General features: G+C 41.3%; 4 protein-coding genes across 6 annotated transcripts; 3 read left to right on the top strand and 1 right to left on the bottom strand.

Moving 5' to 3' along the window:
• The first annotated feature begins 48 nt into the window (after positions 1-48).
• Positions 49-2,792, top strand: rpl37a (ribosomal protein L37a). Its single transcript, XM_030752286.1, has 4 exons — positions 49-196; positions 815-943; positions 1,120-1,202; positions 2,624-2,792. The coding sequence occupies exons 1-4, from the start codon at positions 194-196 to the stop codon at positions 2,685-2,687; spliced, it is 279 nt and encodes a 92-aa protein (XP_030608146.1). The 5' UTR covers positions 49-193; the 3' UTR covers positions 2,688-2,792.
• A 2,736-nt stretch (positions 2,793-5,528) lies between these two features.
• On the top strand, positions 5,529-7,760 carry pecr (peroxisomal trans-2-enoyl-CoA reductase). Its single transcript, XM_030752353.1, has 8 exons — positions 5,529-5,669; positions 5,950-6,083; positions 6,162-6,327; positions 6,402-6,483; positions 6,575-6,671; positions 6,752-6,862; positions 7,151-7,262; positions 7,357-7,760. The coding sequence occupies exons 1-8, from the start codon at positions 5,558-5,560 to the stop codon at positions 7,437-7,439; spliced, it is 897 nt and encodes a 298-aa protein (XP_030608213.1). The 5' UTR covers positions 5,529-5,557; the 3' UTR covers positions 7,440-7,760.
• Positions 7,761-10,181: 2,421 nt separating this feature from the next.
• On the top strand, positions 10,182-12,108 carry ndufb3 (NADH:ubiquinone oxidoreductase subunit B3). Of its 3 annotated transcripts, none has more exons than XM_030752493.1 (3): positions 10,182-10,302; positions 11,650-11,778; positions 11,866-12,108. In XM_030752493.1, the coding sequence occupies exons 2-3, from the start codon at positions 11,651-11,653 to the stop codon at positions 12,014-12,016; spliced, it is 279 nt and encodes a 92-aa protein (XP_030608353.1). In that variant the 5' UTR covers positions 10,182-10,302; position 11,650; the 3' UTR covers positions 12,017-12,108. The 3 variants fall into 3 exon arrangements, with proteins under 3 accessions (XP_030608353.1, XP_030608354.1, XP_030608352.1); XM_030752494.1 differs by lacking the exon at positions 10,182-10,302 and adding an exon at positions 10,309-10,449; XM_030752492.1 differs by lacking the exon at positions 10,182-10,302 and adding an exon at positions 10,324-10,469.
• Positions 12,090-19,810, bottom strand: LOC115796200 (UDP-glucuronosyltransferase 1-1-like). The gene is made up of 9 exons (XM_030752491.1): positions 19,094-19,810; positions 14,730-14,793; positions 14,502-14,650; positions 14,017-14,144; positions 13,843-13,936; positions 13,565-13,690; positions 13,393-13,480; positions 13,091-13,310; positions 12,090-12,501 (listed from the first exon to the last, which is right to left on the bottom strand). Exons 1-9 carry the CDS (start codon positions 19,616-19,618, stop codon positions 12,231-12,233), a joined length of 1,665 nt encoding a protein of 554 aa, XP_030608351.1. The 5' UTR covers positions 19,619-19,810; the 3' UTR covers positions 12,090-12,230.
• Between the last annotated feature and the right edge of the window lie 2,067 nt (positions 19,811-21,877).

The raw sequence follows: 21,877 nt of genomic DNA, 5'->3' as shown, positions 1-21,877 counted from the left end.
TTGTTAAATTGTATATTTCAGCTATAATGCCAAACCTACAGAAATAAATATTATTTTAAGTGAAGTGCTACGTTTATGTGTAATGCCTACATTCCACGAAAACTCAAAGTCCCACAATGCAGCGTGAACGACTGAGTAAATCGCGCCTGCGCGTTAAGCAATCCCTCTTTGGACCTACGTCTCCACTGAAACGATGGTGAGCAGAGCTTGTTCCGATCCCAATCCTTGTCAATCTTACAGTTTCTGTGTTATAAATGATATAATCACCTATTCAGAGGCTTTGTGTTGATCTTTTTCGTTATACCTGGCCTTTATTTATGTCCGTTTGGTGATTGTATCATTAGTATAAACGATGTTTTCATCCCCCATTGAGACAGAAATGGCGGCCACCATTACTAAGCTGTGTGAGCTCCAAGTACCGGGCAGGCTAGTGGCGTTAGCTCCTTAAATCCCGCGCTTCTGTAGAGCGCCCACAGTTAGATAAGTTCGAAGTGGCATGGATAATCTCCCGACAGAAGCGGGTGTCCGTCACAGTTAACTGAAAACTGATTAGTTAGCATTGCGACTAGCTTCCTGAGAGGTAGCTGGCTGGCTGGCTAATGGTGACAGCAGCTTCTTCACTGTTTTTACTCAGATTTTGCAGCACTGTAGTCTGAAGTTGATGGTTACTAGTGCACTACCTTTGTATGGGGCCATCCTGTAGCAACAGTGATGCCATAATGTCAGTATGCCATAATGTCAGTATGATTCAGTATTATACCACTGAATCACATGGTTACTGCCCTTTCTCACTATGTGTTCATATTGTCCACAGGCCAAGCGCACCAAGAAGGTGGGGATCGTTGGTAAATACGGCACGCGTTACGGCGCGTCGCTGAGGAAGATGGTGAAGAAAATTGAAATCTCCCAGCATGCTAAGTACACCTGCTCTTTCTGTGGCAAGGTAAGAATACCTGCGCGCACCACCCGGACAGTGTGATGTAGTGTGCGAGTGTTAGGAATGCCTTGAGCAGACAGCACTGGTTTTAACTTCTTACATAACGCAGTTGTAATGCTCTAAAGATGTGTCTGTATTAGTTGACAGCATGCATTTTTGTAACCGTAAACTTGTATTTACAGACTAAGATGAAGAGGAGGGCTGTTGGTATCTGGCACTGTGGGTCCTGTAGGAAGACTGTGGCTGGAGGTGCCTGGACTTACAAGTAAGTTGCCCCCCCTCCTCTAATTCAGTCATTCACCTGCTGCTAACATTGAACTCACCCATTTTAAAATCAATCAGTCAGAAAACCAGTCCAAGGCTTTCCTTGGCTGTATTTATTCTAAAGACACTATTATCAGTAGTATTTGCGTCATTAAATTGCTGTGACTTGGGTGGCAGTGTGCCACAGAGCGCGCAGCCATGCAGCTTGTTTTCAACGTGGATGTTTTGTTTCCTGCTCACCCACTCCCCTATAGTAGCTCTGTCCCTTAATAGTGCCCTTCTATTGATACAGAACCAATGTTTAATGATTTAGTGTTAAAACCTTCAGGCCCAGTTTCCCATACAGGGATTATGTCTAATCCTGGACTAAATACTTTTTCCCACTGTGGTCTTCATTGACTTTTTCCTTTTAGTCTAGGACCATGCTTAATCCATGACTGGGAAACCGGCTGTCAGTGTTCATCATGTGTATCTAAACCACGTAATCATTGATTAACCTGAGTTGCTTCGGTGAAGAACCATATCAGTCAGTGCGGTATGGTTTTTCTCATCCCAGTGAAAACTAGTGAAATTCAGTCTACTCAGGTTGTGATTATTTAAATAAAGGGTGTGCATGCACCTTTGTGCTGCATGCATGCTTTCTTAAATGCAGTTTGTATTTATAAGGTGCATGAGAAATAATGTTGCAACATAACCGCCTCCCTCTCTGGTGAGCCTCTGATGCTTCAGCTGCACTGTCTTGGACTGCCCCTGGCAATGGTAGTCCTTTTGCTCCTATGTGAGCTGAACTGTGGCCATGAACCAGTTTTCCACCTGTCAGCACCTGCAGTCTTGGTGCTTGAGTACATCAGACTGTGGGACAAGGTCCTCTCTGAAGAAGCAGCTTAATATCAAAAGGCTACAATAGTAACCTGGCCAGCAAGTCAGGTAGTAGGAAAGGCAGTGGCTAGATAGCTAAAGTTTAAAAAAAAAAAAAAAAAAAAAAAGTCATTGAGGTGACTGAATTGAAATGAACTGCTGAAGGTGGGTTCCTTTGGGCAAGAAAGAGGTTCTTAAAAAGCCCAAAACAATAGAATTTGTCACTACACCTGGGCATCTATTAGTATACTTGAGGGGCCCGCTCAAGTGCGAACACATTGATTTTTGTATTCAGGGCCATCAAATCTTTTAACAATTACAGCTACTTCTCTTCAGTTTAATCTATAACAAAACTCAAACTTGAGTTGAAATTTTATTTATTTATTTTGAAATCAAAGTTTTGTGTTCTCTGTTGAAGCTAAATGGCATTAAAGAAAAGTGAATATTTATGTTCCCTCTCAGTTCACAAAAACCAAAGTGGTTCTCACCACTGAGCAATGGGGCCATCTTTATAATCAGAATGTCCTGTTTGTAGAAGCTAACAATTTTTTTTTTTTCCCTCAGCACAACTTCCGCTGTCACAGTCAAGTCTGCGATCAGGAGACTGAAGGAGTTGAAGGACCAGTAAACCAGTACGCCATGATCACTGGTGGATTTGGGACTTTGTTTTCTATAATTTAACCGAGCTGGACATGGCCTCAACATCCAAAAATAAAAGTCTGGAGCGGAGTTACTTGTTTGTGTCTTTGTACATTTGTGTTACTGTGCAGCTGTAAAATAAAGTGGAGGGGCTGTAACCTGCAAGAAGATTCTTCACCAGCCCCTCATTGAGGATGCTTCAGCAGAGTTCAGGTTGCCCACATGCATTTATAGGGTACACCTGTGCATTGTCTGATTACCAGGCAGGATGTCCATCTAATCTATTTTTTTACCACTTACCCAGCTCTCAGGGCTGGAGCTTTTCACAGCTGTCAGGGTGAGAGGGTGGGTGCACCCTGTGGATGACTTCTAGTCAGTCATGGAAGAACTGTTTTCTCTTAACATTCACAATCAATTTAGAGTCAATAATCAACCTTTTATGTGTCAGAGCTGTGGGAGAAAGGACTAGCAAACTCCACACAAAAAAACCCGCCAACATGCTCGTTTGAACTTGGTGTATGGCAACACGGGTAACTGCTCCATCACTGTGCTGCAGGTATAATGTAAGTGGTGTGAGACTGGTATAAAGACCAGATGCTTCAAATTATGCAAAATTACACTGCTTGAAAATTAAGGGAATAATCACACCAGATTCTGATGAATGAAATCGTAAGATTCAGAATCTTCAGTGACACATTTAATTTGTTGACAGGATGCTGTAACAACAGTCAGTGAAAACCACAATCAAACTTTCAAGTCCTAAAACAAAAATTGCACCAAAAAATTTAAATCACAGCCTGATCCAACTTGTGTCACGTGGCTCAGTAATGTTTCTAGTCCCTGTGTGCATGTATGTACTCCCAACAGTGTCTGGGCATGCATCTGATGAGACTGATGGTCCTGAGAGATCTCCCAGGCCTGTCAGTGAGCTCCAGGACAGTTGCTATATGGATACACTCGTGTCCTAAGCTGAACACTGTCCTACATCAGGAGGTCAGTGTAAGGATGAGCACCCTGTTGTGGGGCTCTGGCAGTGCTCCTGTTACTCCTTACAATTAAGGTGTAGATATCAGTCTTGCTGAGTTGACTCCTTTCTGTGGCCACATCCAGCTCCTGACACGCTCCTGAGACTGCTGGGAGACGGCAAACCTTGTGATGGCATGCATGGAGCTGGTCTACTGTCTCATAATTCCATCAGTAACAAGGACAAAAAAGCAAAGATAGACAAAAATCAGTAGGGAAGGACAAAGAGTCAACAGTCACCTGCAAACTTTTAGGAAGTTGTGCTGTTGTCACTTCCAGTTGCACCAAAGCAGATGAAATTGATTCTCAGTGATTTCTGCTTTCTAACCGGACAGATCTGTATCCCTGAAGTTTAACTGACTTTGTGTTAGACTGTGGAGATTCAGTGTTATCAGCCTGTATTGCAAATAAGTTGTTTTTTTTTAATCATAGTGGTCAAATGCACAACACAAAGAAAACACAAAAAGGCTTATATTACATGTGTCAAACTCAAGGCCCATGGGCCAGATCCGGCCCGCGATATAATTATATTGGGCCCGCGAGATAATTTCATATGTATATTATTAATGGCCCGCCGGTAAATAGCACTCCCACCACTTATACTACAAATCCCACTATGCACTCCAACAGACCAGCGCACTAACCTGTAATCGCATTGCCAATGACACATCGATCAGTGATCAGCGGATAAAAACACTGGTCAGCACTTTTTACTGCGACATTTAAGCTAGCCTGACCCCCCAAAACGGCCAAATGAAAAGTGGAAAACAGGGATCCAAACAGGTGGGAGGCAGAGGACCTGATCGCCGTGTGTCACCCGTGTGACAGTGCATCACTGCGTCACACACCAGGAAACGCTGCGCAGCAAAGTCCTGAAAACAGAACGTGTCATACTGTAAGACAGACAGGGAACTTTATAAGAGGCAAAGGTTTAAATCACCAGCAGTTTGCTTCTGTTCTGGAGGAAATACCTTCAGAATTTGGTGACGTGCCTCATCACACAGGTGTGATGAGCTGCCTGAGGAAATCTGTCAGTTCATGGAAAGAAAGAAACGGATTAGAAGAAAGATAAATAGTTTGTTGTTTGTTGCGTCTGCACTTTTTGCTGCTATCACATCAAAAAAAGAAAATTGCAAGTTTTCATCAGCTTGAAACATTCTCATTTTCCCTGATTTTATTTTTTAAGAAAAATATATGTGTTGAGGAAAAAATTGCTGTATTAGAACTTTTCAACTTCATATTGCTCATTAAAATATTTTCAGTTTTAGACTGTTCAATAAAGGTTAATCCTGTTTGGCCCACAACTTAGACTGTGATTGCAATTTTGGCCCATCCTGTGATTGAGTTTGACACCCCTCGCTTATATAGTAATCCTTTTTTTTTCTTTCTTTGTAATAAAATGAAAAAAAAATCGCATTAAAGAAATCATCAGTATTTGAAAGAAACAACTGTTCACCCTCTGTTAAAGCCCTTGAAAACAAAAGGTCAGTTGTAAGTCTTTGCTCTTCCCACAGTTTGTTTTACATTTGGTGAGCGCTGAAACTTCAGTGTGAAAATTGCTTCCTCCACTGAATAAAATGCTTTTAATTACAAATTCGGATGATTATCCCAGAATACCCCGAATTTTATAGATAATAGCTCGAAATTCAGATGCAATTCTGCCTGGCAAAAATCTGTTTATTTATTGAAACAAGCTTCCGTACTGAAACTGAAGGCATTTCGTCTGGAGCATTTCCGAAGGTTATAGGCGCAGCATGAAGCCACACACCGGCGAAAGACATCCAGAAGAGGGCGCTGTGCTTCCTCGACTTTGATCAGCAGGGTGTAGAAAGAAGCATGGCGGCGTCCAGTGTGTTCCGACCGGGCTTGTTCAACCATAAAGTTGCAATAGTCACGGGTGGAGGCACCGGGATCGGTAAAGCTATCTCTGCGGAGCTGCTGGAGCTGGGTGAGTGGAGTGGTGTTTAGAGAGCCAAGTAAGTTTTTCTGGTTCTTGCAGCACAAACAGTTTGAAGTGAAGAGCAGCTGAGTGACAACAAGTGAACTTCGACACAGATACAAACCTGTTGTAACCTGACTGTGGCACCGGTGCAGGTGGTGACGCTCTTAAAGTTTGGTTGCAGTGCTCGGTAACGGCCGTAACCACCAAGTATATGGCTGCCAATGCTGTTTCGCAATAAAATGACTTGGAAGCTTTATTTTGGAGAGTTCATCTCTGTTGTGTCCAGGCTGCAGTGTGGTGATCTCCAGCAGAAACGCAGACAGGCTGCAGGCAGCAGCTCAGGAGATGAGGCAGAAGATCCCTCCTTCCAGTCCTGCGAGTGTCACTCCTCTGCCCTGTAACATCCGCAGTGAGGATGAGGTGAGCAGCTCTGCATCTGCTGCATGTTTATGTTGTCAGTGCGTGGTTGCCTCAATTTTTTTTTTCTTTCATTTGAAGGTGAAGGCTCTCGTGTCATCGGTGCTGAAGCAGTACGGACGGATAGACTTTCTGGTGAACAATGGAGGGGGTCAGTTTAGCAGCCCTGCAGAGGACATGTCCTCCAAGGGCTGGAAGGCTGTGGTGGACACCAACCTGACTGGAACCTTCCACTGCTGCAAGGAGGGTGAGCTGTGCACTGATAACAGAGCGTTTGTGCTTTGGGGCTGTCAGCATGACTGTTGCTGTTCTTCTCTCCAGTCTACACCGCATGGATGAAGCAGCATGGAGGCGCCATCGTCAACATCATCGCCAACATGTGGAATGGCTTCCCAGGCATGGCGTAAGAACAGTCTCCCTCGTGATTCACCCACAAACCTACAAAGTCGCACAGTTTTTTTTTCCTGCAGCACAGTGTCTCCTCTTCCTGACAGCCACACGGGAGCAGCGAGGGCAGCGGTGGATAACCTAACCAAGACTCTAGCCATCGAGTGGGCAGCCTCGGGAGTCCGAATCAACGCTGTTGCACCTGTGCGTACAGCTCACGAGTTCTAATCGCTTTTGTTAGATTTTGAGAAGGTGTTGATTTTTATCTCTCTGTGTGGCTGTAGGGTTCCATCTTTTCCAAAACAGCGATGGAGAACTATAAAGAACTTGGACCACATCTTTTCAAGATGTCTGTTCCATTCATTCCTGCAAAGAGGCTGGGAGTGCCAGAAGAGGTTTGCAACCAAATACTGCAGCTACTGAAAATTCACTTCAGTTATTAAAAATGGGACATAAACAGAATCATTTAAAAATATGAAGTCAGTAGACTAATTCTAATTCTAAAGACCAGAAATCCAGATGACCAAGGTTTCACAGCACTGATTAAAAACCCCACACTACAATAAACAGTGTCAGAGGATATAACAAGGTGACTGTTAAGTCATATGCAGAGAAAAGTTAGTATCACAGACAGCAGTGGGGTTTTTTAAATCTATTTTTTTAACTGTGTGTCTTTTGTCCAGATCTCATCTGCAGTGTGTTTCCTGCTCTCTCCTGCTGCTTCCTACATTTCTGGAGCCACTCTGAGGGTCGATGCGGGACAAAGTTTGTATACAACCATGTGGGAGATACCGAGTATGTACAGCTTTCTACCACAGCTGCGCTGCAGTCTTTACTGTATGTGTTAGATTTTATACAGTGAGCTAAATTCTTGTGTGTTTGTCTCCAGACCACAGTGCATGGCCTGAGGCTCCAGAGGGGCAGAACCTGGATGCTCTAAAGGAACTGCTCAACCCACAAAGCAAACTCTAATTCACTGCTGTGACACTTGGTCAAAAGGCATCGTGGACTTTGAGCCACAAACACTGTCAAAAACACCGCGATGACCTGGTTAGAACATCTGTATATGTAGTGTGTGACAGATTATTGAGAATCTGCACATAATTGTATCCAATTGTATCTAATTAATAGCCCCAAAAGTGTCCACAGGTAATGATCTGTAGCATACAATCTGTTAAAATGTATATATTTAATTCAATTCAATTTTATTTATATAGCACCAAATCACAACAAACTGTCGCCTCAAGGCGCTTTGTATTGTGGGTAAAGACCCTACAATAATACAGAGAAAACCCAACAGTCAAAACGACCCCCTATGAGCAGCACTTGGCGACAGTGGAAAGGAAAAACTCCCTTTTAACAGGAAGAAACCTCCAGCAGAACCAGGCTCAGGGAGGGGCAGTCATCTGCCGCGACCAGTTGGGCTGAGGGGAGAGAAAGACATGCTGTGGAAGAGAGCCAGAGATTAATATCAATTAATGATTAAATGCAGAGTGGAGTATAAACAAAGTAAATAAGGTGAATGAGAAGAAACAGTGCATTATGTGAACCCCCCAGCAGACTAGGCCTATAGCAGCATAACTAAGGGATGGTTCAGGGTCAACTGATCCAGCCCTAACTATAAGCTTTATCATAAAGGAAAGTTTTAAGCCTAATCTTAAAAATAGAGAGGGTGTCTGTCTCCCGAATCCAAGACGGGAGCTGGTTCCACAGAAGAGGCGACTGAAAACTGAAGGCTCTGCCTCCCATTCTACTCTTAAGTATCCTAGAAACCACAAGTAAGCCAGCAGTCTGAGAGCGAAGTGCTCTGTTGGGGTGATATGGTACTATGAGGTCTTTGAGATAAGATGGGGCCTGATTATTCAAGACCTTGTATGTGAGGAGAATGATTTTAAATTCTATTCTAGATTTAACAGGGAGCCAATGAAGAGAAGCCAATATGGGAGAAATCTGCTCTCTCTTTCTAGTCCCTGTCAGTACTCTAGCTGCAGCATTTTGGATCAGCTGAAGGCTTTTCAGGGAGCTTTTAGGACAGCCTGATAATAATGAATTACAATAGTCCACCCTAGAAGTAATAAATGCATGAATTAGCATATATGTATTCTTTCTTTCCAATGCCAGTGTTACCAAGTTTATAAGTAAATTTTCAAGTTTAAAACTGTAAAACAAAAAAAATGTTTTAATGTCTCTGTGGCTGTTTTAAACTCAAGAGCTCATAAAAATGTCTAACAGCTGCCTGATCATGTAATAAAATGCTGAAATGAGAAATACTTTATTCTATATTTGGGAAATGTTTTCGTCACAGCAGTTGGAAGGATGACATTATATTACTAATACCACTAATAATAATAATAGTGTCTCTGCCTGACAGAGTTATGGTATTATAGAAGGTGATAGCATGCAGTATCAAAGGTTTCCTGGATATGTCTGTGGCAGCAGAGCTGATTTAGTCTGTCAGAGAAGCTGCTCTGTTGTCTATCCAGTAAGTGGTGCTGAGGGTGGTCAGGATTATCCATGATGGGTAACAGTTTGCTGGTGACCTCCTCTCCACCACAGCTTCAAGAGGGTCCAGTTTGCAGCCAATCACAGAGCCGGCTTTCCTGATCAGTTCATTCAGTCTGTTGGTGTCACAGCTCTGATGCTGCTCCCCCAGCAGACCACAGCACAGTACACTGCGCTCACTACAACTGAGTGACAGAAGATCTCCAACAATTTGCTGCACACATTGAAGGATCTGAGCTTCCGTGTGAAACAGAGCCTGCTTGTCCCCTTTATGTGTACGGCCTGTGTGTCTTCCAGTTCAGCCTGTTAAATATGGACACCCAGGTACTTGCACTCCTCCACCACATCAACATCCTGTCCCAGGATAAACGTGGATCCTAAAGCTGTCCTCCTGAAATCTATCACCATCTCTCTGTAGTGCTCTGTATCCCTCCTCCTGTCCATCACTAATATGTTCAAACCACTTCAGAATCATCAGTATTTCTGTGGGCTGCATGACCTGGAGTTGTGCTGAAAGTCTGAGGTATGCAAGGTGAACCGGAGTGGAGATAGCACAGTCCCTGTGGAGCTGCTGTACTGCACATTACTAAATCAGACGGAGCACTGGCCAGTCTCACATAGTACAGCCTGTCAGCAATCTACAAGATGGTGGATATGTTTACTGATGTTTTCTCTTATCTTTTCTCTCAGTAGCAGAGGCTGAAGCGTGTTAAATGCACTTGAGTAAGTTCTCAGCAGTATGTGTGGATGACTGCATCCACCACTCACTGATTTGATCTGTATGCAAACTGCAGAGGGTTCAGATGTGTTCCCTCCTGTGGTCTCAGATGGGCTGATCATTTGCAAATTAAATGTTTGTGGCGCAGATGTTTGTCAGGAAAACAAAAAAGACTGAAGAAACTGATAGTAATAGTTTTAGCCTGTTAAGACAGCATGTTATGAATTTATATTTACCTAACTTTTAACCGAAATTGTTAGATTTTAATTTTTTTTTTTTTTTTTGTGAGTCAGTGTAAATTTGTGGATACTAAGCTCGCTGTAAAAGAAGGCAGCAGAGCTGTTTAAAAAGCGTCATTATTTATTTAGAATGAGAGTTTAGAGTTAATGCGTGCAGTAATAACAATAACTGTACTTGTGTTTATGGTGTTTTATGAAACAGTCTAAAATTAAACATGTATGTATGCGATTGGTGTTATTTTGGCGATCAAACGTCGTCCTCTTAAAAAAAACAAACAAACCCACGCCGTGGTGTTTTGTCCCTAACGTGATGCCGTAATTTGCCGTGTACCAGCACTAACTGTCGCAGCAGCAGAGGTCACAGCAAACCTGTCAGGTATCGGATTCTTTTTCCTCTTTAAAATCTTCTATACTACGTCGTTTTCACACCAGGCGACACTGAAGCAAGATTTCCACAGGGAAGAGGCGTTTAAATATAACTCTTAGAACAAACGCAGACAGGAGAGGAGCGCCGCTGGCTAAAGTAATGCTAGCCACCTTCTTGTATGTTTCTAGCTGACTTTTAATCGACATATCTTATGTTATGTGACAACAGGTCGGTGATTTTAACCTGTTAAGTAAAAGTGATAATACAGATCGCTTTTAAGGTAGTTAGTCGCCGATAAAATGGCGAGTGTTAACATGTTTGTGTATTTATACATCAGTGCCGTTTAGCCTAGCAGCAAATACATAAACATTCATACACCGAGTCGTCATTACAATCACCAGATTTAATCCCGGTGCTCCTCCATTTCTGCTTTGTTAAACAAGTCCAAAGAACCTTTTACTTTTATTATTATTATTATTATTATTATTATTAAGGAACAATCCAGCTTATATCTCCCAGTGAACAGTGGTGCTAATTTTGAGATGCTACGTAAATAAACGTTAGCTTAAGTTTAATGCTAATTTTTTTTTAACTAAGAAGCCTAAAAGGTTTAAAATGTAGTGGTCTCTGAAAATATTCCCTTCTGTAAGACGTCAAAATGTTTTACCTAAAAGCCAGGCTTCAGTCTGTAGCATTGACCCCGCAATGCTTCAGACACATCTTTCAACTCTGCTGCACAAACGCATGGAGAGCTGAATGCGCTGAAGTTGTAGACTTGTTTCTGCTGCTTTGTAGGAGCTCCTTTCTTGTGAAGTCGTTGTGTTAAAACAGTTTAGCTGCTGTATCACAACAGACAACTACCATGGATCCTGAGCAGCAGATGATTTCCAGATGATCAGCGCCTCATCCACTTCTGGACATTTTCAGTTTCCTCACTTTTTTATTTTTAAATTAAGAGAAGATTTATTTATTTATTTGTTTGGTTTTTTTTGGGGGGGGGGGCAAGTAGATTATAGCTTTATGTTTTAATCCGATTCAGGCTGGCCTCTAATTTGTGGCTCTGATGGAATCTTTTTAATACATGAGCCATTTGTGAGCTTGCATGCAGATACCACAAATAAGCTGCAGATTTATTCAAAATAACATTCAAGTAGTATAGGAGCCTCACCTGTTGTTTAGAAGTAATAGTTCCTCTAAAGATTAATTATTTATTTTTGCCTGAATTTAAAAACCTTTCTGGGTAATGAATGTGTACATAATGAGCAAGCTGTTGCTGTTTTTTGATCCTACTGAAAACAAGTGCGTCTCAATAAGTAAATAATTTAATAAAAATGGCCTGTTTGCTTATGTGCTCAGTATGGGAGGTGACCATGGCCACAGCAAGCCGTCCATGCCAGACTGGCAACAGTGGAAGGTGAAGGGAACGCCGCTGGAGTTCACACAGCAGAGGCTGGCAGCCCGAGGCCTCAAGGACCCATGGGCACGGTCAGTATTTGTACCTACAGAAGAAATATCAGACATCTCTTTATAATCACTCTGACACTGCTGCCTGTCATCTTCCTTTCTCTGCAGCAATGAGGCGTGGAGGTATTCAGGCGGCTTCGCTCGTGCTGTTACTCTCTCAGATGTTCTGCTGAGAGGATTCAAGTGGGGCTTTGCTGCCTTTACTGTAGCTTTGGCTATAGAGTACACCCTGTTCCCTCCAAAGAAGGGTGGCCACTAATGCTCATCATTGTTCCTCAGCCCCAGACCATATGTAATAAAATCTAATTATATTCTGTATTTTCTGTTTATTAAACATGTTTGTGATCACCACATGGTTTTTACTTATTCTTTTTAGGTCTGTTTAATTAGAATATATTCAACTTTATTATTATTAGAATGTCCTTCAACCACAGATGAGGATACAATTACAATATGCATTACAGTAAAAAAGGTCATTCCTGCTTTCTCTTCCTTCTCAGTTTACAGAAGCATAGCTTCATACATTTTGCTGTCAGCGTTACAACAATAACCCCCACAGTAACTAGCAGTGCTATTACATCCAGGCTGAAGTACTGGAACCAGTAGAGGTCATGGACAGCCACTTTGAGATGCTTTGCTCCTTTATGTCGCATCACATATTCTGTCCAGTACACTGAAAGCTCCAGTGAGTCAAATGGCCGATCATTATGATGGTCTGACAGCTTCTTCGCATTTTCTTTATACCTGAAAACACACACATGAACGGGCAGGGTTGTTCAAATGAAAACTGAATTAGATAAAAAAAAAAAAAGCTGATTCAGGAACAAATGGTGCAGTGGTGATTTAAAGTTTGGTAGAGTTTTTATATTTTTTGCATAATTTTCTGCCAATTGAACAAATGAGGTCCTTTGAAATATTGAGAAAAATCACTCATTACATACCTGTGAGTGGAGAAAGTATGAAAGCATGAACCCTGATTTTCTTTAAAGCACACAAATCTATCCAAGTCTCATCTTCAATACACACAAATATATTATGGCTCAAGTAAAGGACATTTCTAACGACTAAAAGCTGTCTTGTACAGAAGAGTGTGTCAGAATGCTAAACTGATCAACAATAACACAAATGTTTTATTGGGTGCTGAAAGCAAGGACTTACTTTTGTGTAATTATGGATCATTTTCCTCAAACACAACAAAGTCTAATATTTTCATTTCATTTAATTTAAATGATGATATTTTAGGTCCTATTTATGCAGACTCCCAAACTCTAAAACATGACCGTCATTTAGACCCGCAAACACCACATTGTGAGCGACCTGCCGACTCCCTCACCTGCTGTCGTTGATGACCTCGTTCAGTCCCTGCAGAAGGCTTTCTGTAGTTATGGTAAAAATGTTCAACACGATTCCCACTCCCCGGCTCACCATCCTCGCCGCGTTGTCCCACTGGTCCCCGTTCAGTGGCAGCATCACCATGGGAACGGCATGACACAGTCCCTCAAACACACCGTGCGAGCCGGCGTGAGTGATGAAGGCACGGACTCTGGGGTGGACTAACAGAAGTATTGGATGTTGTGATATGTGACACATCAACGCGTTTCACATTTCAGGATATGTTGCAGTGGACTCTCAGACCTAGCAGGTCGTTCTGAGGCACCCATTTCATCATCTTCACATTTTCTGGGACATTGTCAGGAACCTTTCCAGTATACCTCCATATGACCTGTCACAGTTTTATTGCAGATTTAGATTAGCTGGATTTATTTATGACACGAGTTGTATGTGCTGACGCGCTGCAGTCTCGTACCTTCTGTGGAATCTGTCTGAAGGCCTCCAGGAAGACAGAGGTGGTTTCTTCTGGCATATCTGAGACCATGGTGCCCAGAGTGAACACTACAAACCCATGCTCTCCTGACACCCAGGACTCCAAATCCTGCCAAAACATGAACTCATATGAGAACTTGCATGCATGACTCTTCCTCTTTATCTTTCAATCTTACAATAAGTGCTGTAAAGTGAGGCTGGGGTAAGAGGAAATCAGATTGTTCATAAATGTATTTGGAATCTAAATTCCACAGGTCTTACTTGGGGCAGTGGATTTTTCACATTACAGTTGATTCCACCAACCATAATCACATTAGGCACTAGTGGACGTGGGAAATCCAGCACGAAGTCACTCCTGTTTAAATACAGTGTCAATTTTTGGTTTCCACACTTACGCGGCAACAAATATAAATACTCGGCCATTGCGCATGTTACCTGATCAGCCAGATATCAGAGTCCGAAAGCACTTCAGCCACACCCACGTTCTCTCCAAGGAACTCCTGGGTTATTCCATTAAAGCGCCAATACAGAAGTCTGCAAAACAACGGCTCCACCAAAGCCACCTGTAGGTCAGAGGCATCGCAGGACTATAAACCAGTGCACACAGCAGTTAAACTAAAATTATAAATCCAAGACATGCATACACTAATGATGCTTTTTTATAATTGGATTTAAGTTAATGGTTGTATAACTGAATGACCTTTTGCTGACTTTGGAAATATACTGACCTGGTTTGTGCTAATATCCCAGAAAGACCATAAATGGGTGTAAATATGAAACAGAGCAATTTGAGAAGGAAAATTTCAAAGTACAGCATACAAGCAAAAACCACCAGAGCTTGTTTGAAAGAATATTAATAATAAAAATGCTGGAAAAGCCGTTGTTTAAGGCTCGAAAGTACGAACTCATGTCTGGCTCACCAAAGTGTTGATGACTCTCTCCTTGAAGTTCATTTTATCCGTGTATCCAGTGAAAAAGCGAGGCACGTATGAGGGTGGGGATGGGCAGCCAGCAGACTTCATATCCAAAGAACATGGGATACCTCTCAGCAGATTGACAGAAGGGAGACCTGAAAGTGATTGATGACACTGAGCAATAACAGGTAAGGTGCACAAGCACACAGGTAACCTGAGTGCAGGGGAGCTCACCTAATTTCCGAGCTATCAGCGAGCCTGTGGGAACCATGGGGTCTGTCAATACGGCATCAAAGCCCTGGAAAGTGAAATAGGGAGAAGATGAAAAACAGAGAGGAGAGAATCTTCACCTGTGTCTCAGAGCTTTCACCTGTCCCTCCCTTGGATATGTGTAACAGACATGGAAATCAGTGGGAAAAAAAGCTGACTCCTTTTCTCTCACACTCATTTTATCCATCTTACCATAATAGTGAAAAGTGACTCAAGAGCATTTACCAAACAACTTAAATCCTTACAGATTTTAGGTATACAGGTATAAACTAGTTAAAGTGGACCTGTTATTCTCAATTCAAATTCATTTTTGTTATTAGATTCTACAAGAGCATCACTGCATGATTCACAGTTCAGTTTTTATCCTGTACTGGATCTTAGTGCAGCCTCTCAGTTCATCATCTGTCTGTAAGATGCTGTTTTAGGTCCTCTCCCTTTATTGGCTGTCCCTCATAACCAGAGAGTTTGAACACCAAGTGAATTCGCATAGTCAGAGTTGACCATATTTGGCATATCCTCTCTCACTGACTTCCATCAGAGTCAAGAGAAGAAGCTTACATACAGTCATGGTTAAAAGAAAGTACACCCGCTTTCCTTTCTTAGGTTTTACATATGAGGACATAATAAAAATTTCTCTGGTCCTTAGGAGGTCTTAAAATTAGGTAAATACAATCTCAGGTGACCACCAATACATGACACATTACACAGTTATTTATTTCACAAGAACTAAGCAAAAACACAGAAGCTATGTGTGACACCCTAACCCTAAGGTGCTGCTGATCAAATGTACTTAATTAACTGATCATCAGCAGGTGTGAGCACCTCTATAAAAGCAGACGTTTTGACAGTTTGCTGGTCTGGAGCATTCAGGTGTGTGTTAATACAATGCCAAGGTGGACAGACATTAGCAATAAGCTAGGAGAAACAATTGTTGCTGCCCACCAATCTGGGAGGGGTTAGAAGACCATTTCCAAACTATTGGAAGTCCATCAATCTACAGTGGCCAAATGTGAGGCATCAGCTGAAGCTTGGCTATAACTGGATCATGCAACAGGACAATGATCCCAAGCACAGCAGCAAATCTACAACAGAATGGCTGAAAAAGCAAAGAATCAAGGTGTTCCAATGACCCAGTCAAAGTCCAGATCCCAGCTCAAGAGAAATGCTGTAGTGGGACCTTCAGAGAGCTGTGCATAAATGAATGCAGAGAAACCTCAATGAAGCAAAGTTGTAAAAAAGAGAGGGCCAAAATTCCTCTGCAACAAAGTGAGAGATGATAAAATCATAGCAAAAACAATTAGTTTAAGTTATTTCTGCTTAAAGCTTTTCTACAAGTTATTGAACAAGTTATTGAATAAATAACTGTATTATATCAGCACAATAATTTATCAAGGTCGCAGCATTTTTCTTCCAAATTAGTAGTTTATCTAATTCAGTTCAATTCAATTTTATTTATATAGCGCTAAATCACAACAAAAAGTCGCCTCAAGGTGCTTTGTATTGTGGGTAAAGACCCTACAATAATACAGAGAAAATCCAACAGTCAAAACAACCCCCTATGAGCAAGCACATGGCGACAGATTAATAACAATTAATGATTAAATGCAGAGTGGAGTATAAACAAAGTAAATAAGGTGAATGAAAAGAAACAGTGCATTATGGGGACCCCCCAGCAGCCTAGGCCTAGAGCAGCATGACTACAGGGTCACCTGATCCAGACCTAACTATAAGCTTGATCATAAAGGAAAGTTTTAAGCCTAATCTTAAAAATAGAGAGGGTGTCTATCTCCCGAATCCAAGACGGGAGCTGGTTCCACAGAAGAGGCGCCTGAAAGCTGAAGGCTCTGCCTCCCATTCTACTTTTAAGTATCCTAGGAACCACAAGTAAGCCAGCAGTCTGAGAACGAAGTGCTCTATTTGGGTGATATGGTAACTATAACAGGGAATCTCAAGTCCAGGCCTCGAGGTCTGGTGTCCTGCAGGTTTTAGATCAGAATCAGAACCAGAATCAGGTTTATTTTGGCCAAGTATGTTTACACACACAAGGAATTTGGTTCCGGTTGATGGTGTCTCTCTAGTATTATATAGTGTCCTATAATTTAACTGTCCCTGATCCAACACACCTGATTCAAATGGCTGAATTACCTCCTCAGTATGCAGTCAAGTTCTCCAGAATCCTGCTAATGACTTCTATATTTGACTTAGGTGTGTTGGATTAGGGACAGATCTAAAATCTGCAGAACACCAGAACTCAAGGCCTGGATTTGAGGATCCCTGTACTATAAGGTCTTTGATATAAGATGGGGCCTGATTATTCAAGACCTTGTATGTGAGGAGAAGGATTTTAAATTCTATTCTAGATTTAACAGGGAGCCAATGAAGAGAAGCCAATATGGGAGAAATCTGCTCTCTCTTTCTAGTCCCTGTCAGTACTCTAGCTGCGGCATTTTGGATCAACTGAAGGCTTTTCAGGGAACTTTTAGGACAGCCTAATAATGAATTACAATAGTCCGGCCTAGAAGTAATAAATGCATAAATTAGTTTTTCAGCATCACTCTGAGAAAGGATGTTTCTAATTTTAGAAGCACATTATTTTTAGAAATAAATGCAAAAAAGCGGTCCTACAAATTTGTTTAATATGTGCACTGAAGGACATATCCTGGTCAAAAATGACTCCAAGATTTCTCACAGTGTTACTGGAGACCAAAGTAATGCCATCCAGAGTAAGTATCTGGTTAGACACCATGTTTCTAAGATTTGTGGGGCCAAGTACAAGAATTTCAGTTTTATCTGAATGTAGAAGCAGGAAATTAGAGGTCATCCAGGCCTTAATATCTTTAAGACATTCCTGCAGTTTAACTAATTGATGTGTGTCCTCTGGCTTCATTGATAGTTAAAGCTGAGTATCATCTGCATAACAATGAAAATTTATGCAATGCTTTCTAATAATACTGCCTAAGGGAAGCATGTATAATGTAAATAGAACTGGTCCTAGCACAGAACCCTGTGGAACTCCATAATTAACCTTAGTGTGTGAAGAAGACTCCCCATTTACATAAACAAATTAGAGTCTATAAGATAAATATGATTCAAACCACTGCAGTGCAGTACCTTTAATACCTTTAGTATGCTCTAATCTCTGTAATAAAATGTTATGGTCAAAAGCTGCACTGAGGTCCAACAGGACAAGAACAGAGATGAGTCCACTGTCAAAGACGGTAAGAAGATCATTTGTAACCTTCACTAATGCTGTTTCTGTACTGTGATGAATTCTGAAACCTGACTGAAACTCTTCAAATAAACCGTTCCTCTGCAGATGATCAGTTAGCTGTTTTACAACTACTCTTTCAAGAATCTTTGAGAGAAAAGGAAGGTTGGAGATTGGCCTATAATTAGCTAAGACAGCTGGGTCAGTGAAGACTGATCATTTTTAAGATTGAAGCATCAATAATTGGAAAGACTTCTTTGAACAGTCTAGTAGGAATGGGATCTAACAAACATGTTGCTGGTTTGGAGGAAGTAACTATTGAAGTTAACTCTGAAAGATCAACTGGAGCAAAAGAGTCTAAACAAATACCAGCAGTGCTGAAAGCAGCTGAACATGAAGATAAATCTTTGAGATGGTTATGAATAATTTTTTTCTCTAATGTCTAAAATTTTATTTGTAAAGAAATCCATGAAGTCACTACTAGTTAAAGTGAAAGAAATACTCGGCTCTACAGAGCTCTGACTCTTTGTCAGCCTGGCTACAGTGCTGAAAACAAACCTGGGGTTGTTCTCATTTTCTTCAATGAATGATGAGTGGTAAGATGTAGTAGCTTTCTGGAGGGCTTTTTTATAGAGCAACAAACTCTTTTTCCAGGCTAAATGAACATCTTCTAATTTAGTGAGACGCCATTCCCTCTCCAGCTTACAGGTTATCTGCTTTAAGCTGTGCTTTTGTGAATTATACCACAGAGTCAGGCACTTCTGATTTGAAGCTTTCCTTTTCAGAGGAGCCACAGTATCCAAAGTTATACGCAGTGAGGATGTAAAACTATTGACGAGATAATCGACCTCACTGGGTAGATTTTGACACTTTTAATTTAACTGCTATTTTAACTGATGGATGAGTCCTATATTGACTGTTACACCATCAATAGGTGCCCAATAACATGCACATTTGGACTGCCATCCTGCAGAGGAGCATCTCCATACCAACAGGTAGTCTCAGTGTAGTCTCAGCAAAAAGCCGTCCATGTACCATCTGCAAAGCTTCGCCTGCAGTGTTAATTGCTCATTTTACAGCTGATCCTGATGTAGTGTCTATCCTCTGCATTTGAACTTACCTGCTGGTCCAGATGTGAGATGAGACTGGCATTGAACAGCAGCTTCTCTGCAGTGACGTGCAGGAAATCGGAAATGCTCTGAAACTGTCTGAATCGTTTCTTTATCTTCTCCGTAAAATGCTGTGAAGCCATTTCCATAATTTCTTTGTGCATGGACATCACAGAGTCAATGTAAGCCTTGTCATAAGGTACCGGATAGGTCAGAGTGTCGTAGTGTTTCCCTGGGCCCATGCGTATGTTGACTTCTGGCATCACCACAGTAACTCTGTGCCCACGACGACCCATTTCTTGGGCAATGGCTTTAAGACCTATCCAGTGACTCCCGTCCATGGGCACCACCAGCAGTTTGCCTAAAAAAGGTGAAGAACTTTCAGGTATGGTGCGAGTGACTTCAGCCTCTTTGGTTTTCACCTTGTTCTCCGGACCAGACTTTTCTGACGCAGATCCCTTCGTATTATCTGCAGCGACACTCATTTCCACTGCCAAATTGAGCAGCAAAAACACAAACACTCCTGCTTTTCTCATTATTCTCTCTTCAGTGTCCCAGCAGCTAAATAAATCCAGCACAGAAACTGCAAGGAGGGGAAAGTAACTAAGGAAACAGCCCTTTCTCTGCAGTTGTAAACCAGTCACTCCATGCAGGCCTGTTTGAACAGTTTGTTTAAATTCCTCAGTGAATTAACAGAGTTATGGGTGTTCAAAGTCCTCACTACAAACAGAGCAACATTATCAGCCCTCAAAAGCTAGCTGCCAGAGGTCAGTCACGATTGCAGGTAAGTACAGCATTGTCATGATGATTGAAAGCAAACATTGCCAAAGAACCGGGGAAAGGTTCAGTGGAGGAAACAGCAATGCTCATGCAAACATTGTCTGTAGTAACACATTTAGAGGAGAAACCAGAGATTACTGATACAACAGAAACTTAGCACAAAGAGTAAGGAAAATTATGTTTGGTTGATTATTTCTTTGTTGTAACAATGCTTCTAGGTTCTAAATCTTCTGCTGGAAAGCTTGTTTATTTCCCCTTAAATGGAGCAACATTTGTAGGGAAAAGGCATTTATTCTGCTACTGACTCATTTGACTCCTGTTTGGTGTCATTTATTGGATTGGATGATTGAAGACATGTTGGCAATTTAATAATTTATTCATTTAACAAACAGGGGCCTCAGCAGCATGTGGAAGAACCACACACAGCCTGGCACCTTCTCCTCATGCTGGTCACCAGGTTGGTCACACACTGCTGTGGGATGGCATCCCATTCTTCAACCAGCATTTGAGTTCAGTCCCAGACTGGAGATATGGAATCGCCACTGGTGGCAGAATCTCATCCCGATATCTCTGGAGCCACACCGAGGGTCAAGTACATCTTTCTAACACAGCTGCACTTTAGTCTTTCAATTGGATATTAGACACATAACACACAAATTTACACACTGAACATTGTATTCAAGACACAGGATTAATAAATCAGGAAAAAGCAATGAAAAAATTACAGATTTTTTAAAAAAATTGCCCATTAATGATGAATGCTTCTATGGACATGCATTTGACTTTATAATGTAACCAGAATAGACTTTGTTATTCAGCATTATCAAAATCATGTTTTAAAGACCACCACAAACAACAAATTTGTGTGGAAACACAGCAATGGTTGCAAAGAAAAAAGGAGGGGAGCCTGTTGCTAACACACAGAGATCAGTTTGTATACCATCCTCTGCACATAGAGTTATACAAAATGTGGGTGACAAAATAAGCAACAAAGCACATCAGCAATGCAATTCTGAAAAGTGGCACTGCACAGGAGGTTAAGCACTGTTTTACACTGAATATCTGTTTTGCAAAATGGTGAAAAGTACTTGGATCCTATATTTAATTAAGAGTTATAATGGTTCTTAAAAAGCTTTGACATTTAAAGATACTTAGATTAATTTCTGTGTTACTGTAATGTTGCTTCACCTCTTTCTCTCTCTACATGGTGAGTTCTACTGTCACTCTCTTTCCTGTCAGCATTTGACCTATGCACAGCATCAACTCAGGCTACACACTGTTTATCTTGTTTGCCTTTCGAGAGCTGCATGCAAGCACGTCTGTGTAGGTTGCATAATCATTCATACCGAATAGCCAAATACACAGGGGTGGGTTGACTATGGCTCAGGAGGTAGAGCAGGTTACCTAATAATCGGAAGGTTGGCAGGTCAATTCCAGGCTGCGTGCCAAAGCATCCTTGGGCAAGATTCCCTTTGTATCATTAATTAACTAAAAACCAGGATAGAATTGGGTAAAGTTTATAGGTAAATAGAAAATACTTTATCAAAATAAAAGTTTTGGTTCTGAAACATTAGAACAGTAACAAAAAAATTTTCCCCATACATTGCAATGTCTGGATTTTTTTTCTTAAATAAAATGTACAAAATGATCACTCAAGAACAAATTTAAACTTTTTTTTTCCAGGTAGAGTGTTCAGAAAGTATAATACAAAAATGTAATAAAAAATATCCCTTCATTCACTAATTTTCTAGATTTTTTTCTTAAATAAACAAGCTGTACAAAATGATCACTCCACAAAATACAGAGAATGCATCACACGCATAATTTATGTTTTCTTTGATGAAACCGCAGCACTGCATACAAGAGAGAAACTGAAGCTAAAGTATCGATTTCATTACACTGGTATTGATCAATATCAATACCAACGCTGGTATCGATATTATCGATATTTGAATCGATCGGGCCACCACTTCCAAATAAAGGAGGAGGATTGAATGTAGGTAGCAGTCGCACCC

This window comes from Archocentrus centrarchus, chromosome 17 (genome assembly GCF_007364275.1).
Source record: "Archocentrus centrarchus isolate MPI-CPG fArcCen1 chromosome 17, fArcCen1, whole genome shotgun sequence".
NCBI classification, from domain to species: domain Eukaryota; kingdom Metazoa; phylum Chordata; class Actinopteri; order Cichliformes; family Cichlidae; genus Archocentrus; species Archocentrus centrarchus.
Note: the sequence above shows the minus strand (reverse complement) of the source record. Positions and strands in the feature narration are given on the sequence as shown.

Bases quoted from the DNA above. Each gene is read 5' to 3' on its own strand.
- pecr (XM_030752353.1), top strand. From the start codon at position 5,558: ATGGCGGCGTCCAGTGTGTTCCGACCGGGCTTGTTCAACCATAAAGTT. The intron at 6,484-6,574 runs GTAAGAACAGTC...TCTTCCTGACAG, and splicing joins AATGGCTTCCCAGGCATGGC to CCACACGGGAGCAGCGAGGG. The intron at 6,672-6,751 runs GTGCGTACAGCT...GTGTGGCTGTAG, and splicing joins GAATCAACGCTGTTGCACCT to GGTTCCATCTTTTCCAAAAC.
- ndufb3 (XM_030752492.1), top strand. The intron at 11,779-11,865 runs GTCAGTATTTGT...CTTTCTCTGCAG, and splicing joins CTCAAGGACCCATGGGCACG to CAATGAGGCGTGGAGGTATT.
- rpl37a (XM_030752286.1), top strand. The intron at 944-1,119 runs GTAAGAATACCT...TTGTATTTACAG, and splicing joins CCTGCTCTTTCTGTGGCAAG to ACTAAGATGAAGAGGAGGGC. The intron at 1,203-2,623 runs GTAAGTTGCCCC...TTTTTCCCTCAG, and splicing joins GGAGGTGCCTGGACTTACAA to CACAACTTCCGCTGTCACAG.
- LOC115796200 (XM_030752491.1), bottom strand. From the start codon at position 19,618: ATGAGAAAAGCAGGAGTGTTTGTGTTTTTGCTGCTCAATTTGGCAGTG. The intron at 14,651-14,729 runs GTGAGCTCCCCT...AATCACTTTCAG, and splicing joins GCTGATAGCTCGGAAATTAG to GTCTCCCTTCTGTCAATCTG. The intron at 12,502-13,090 runs GTGAGGGAGTCG...GTGTGTTTTCAG, and splicing joins GAGGTCATCAACGACAGCAG to GTATAAAGAAAATGCGAAGA.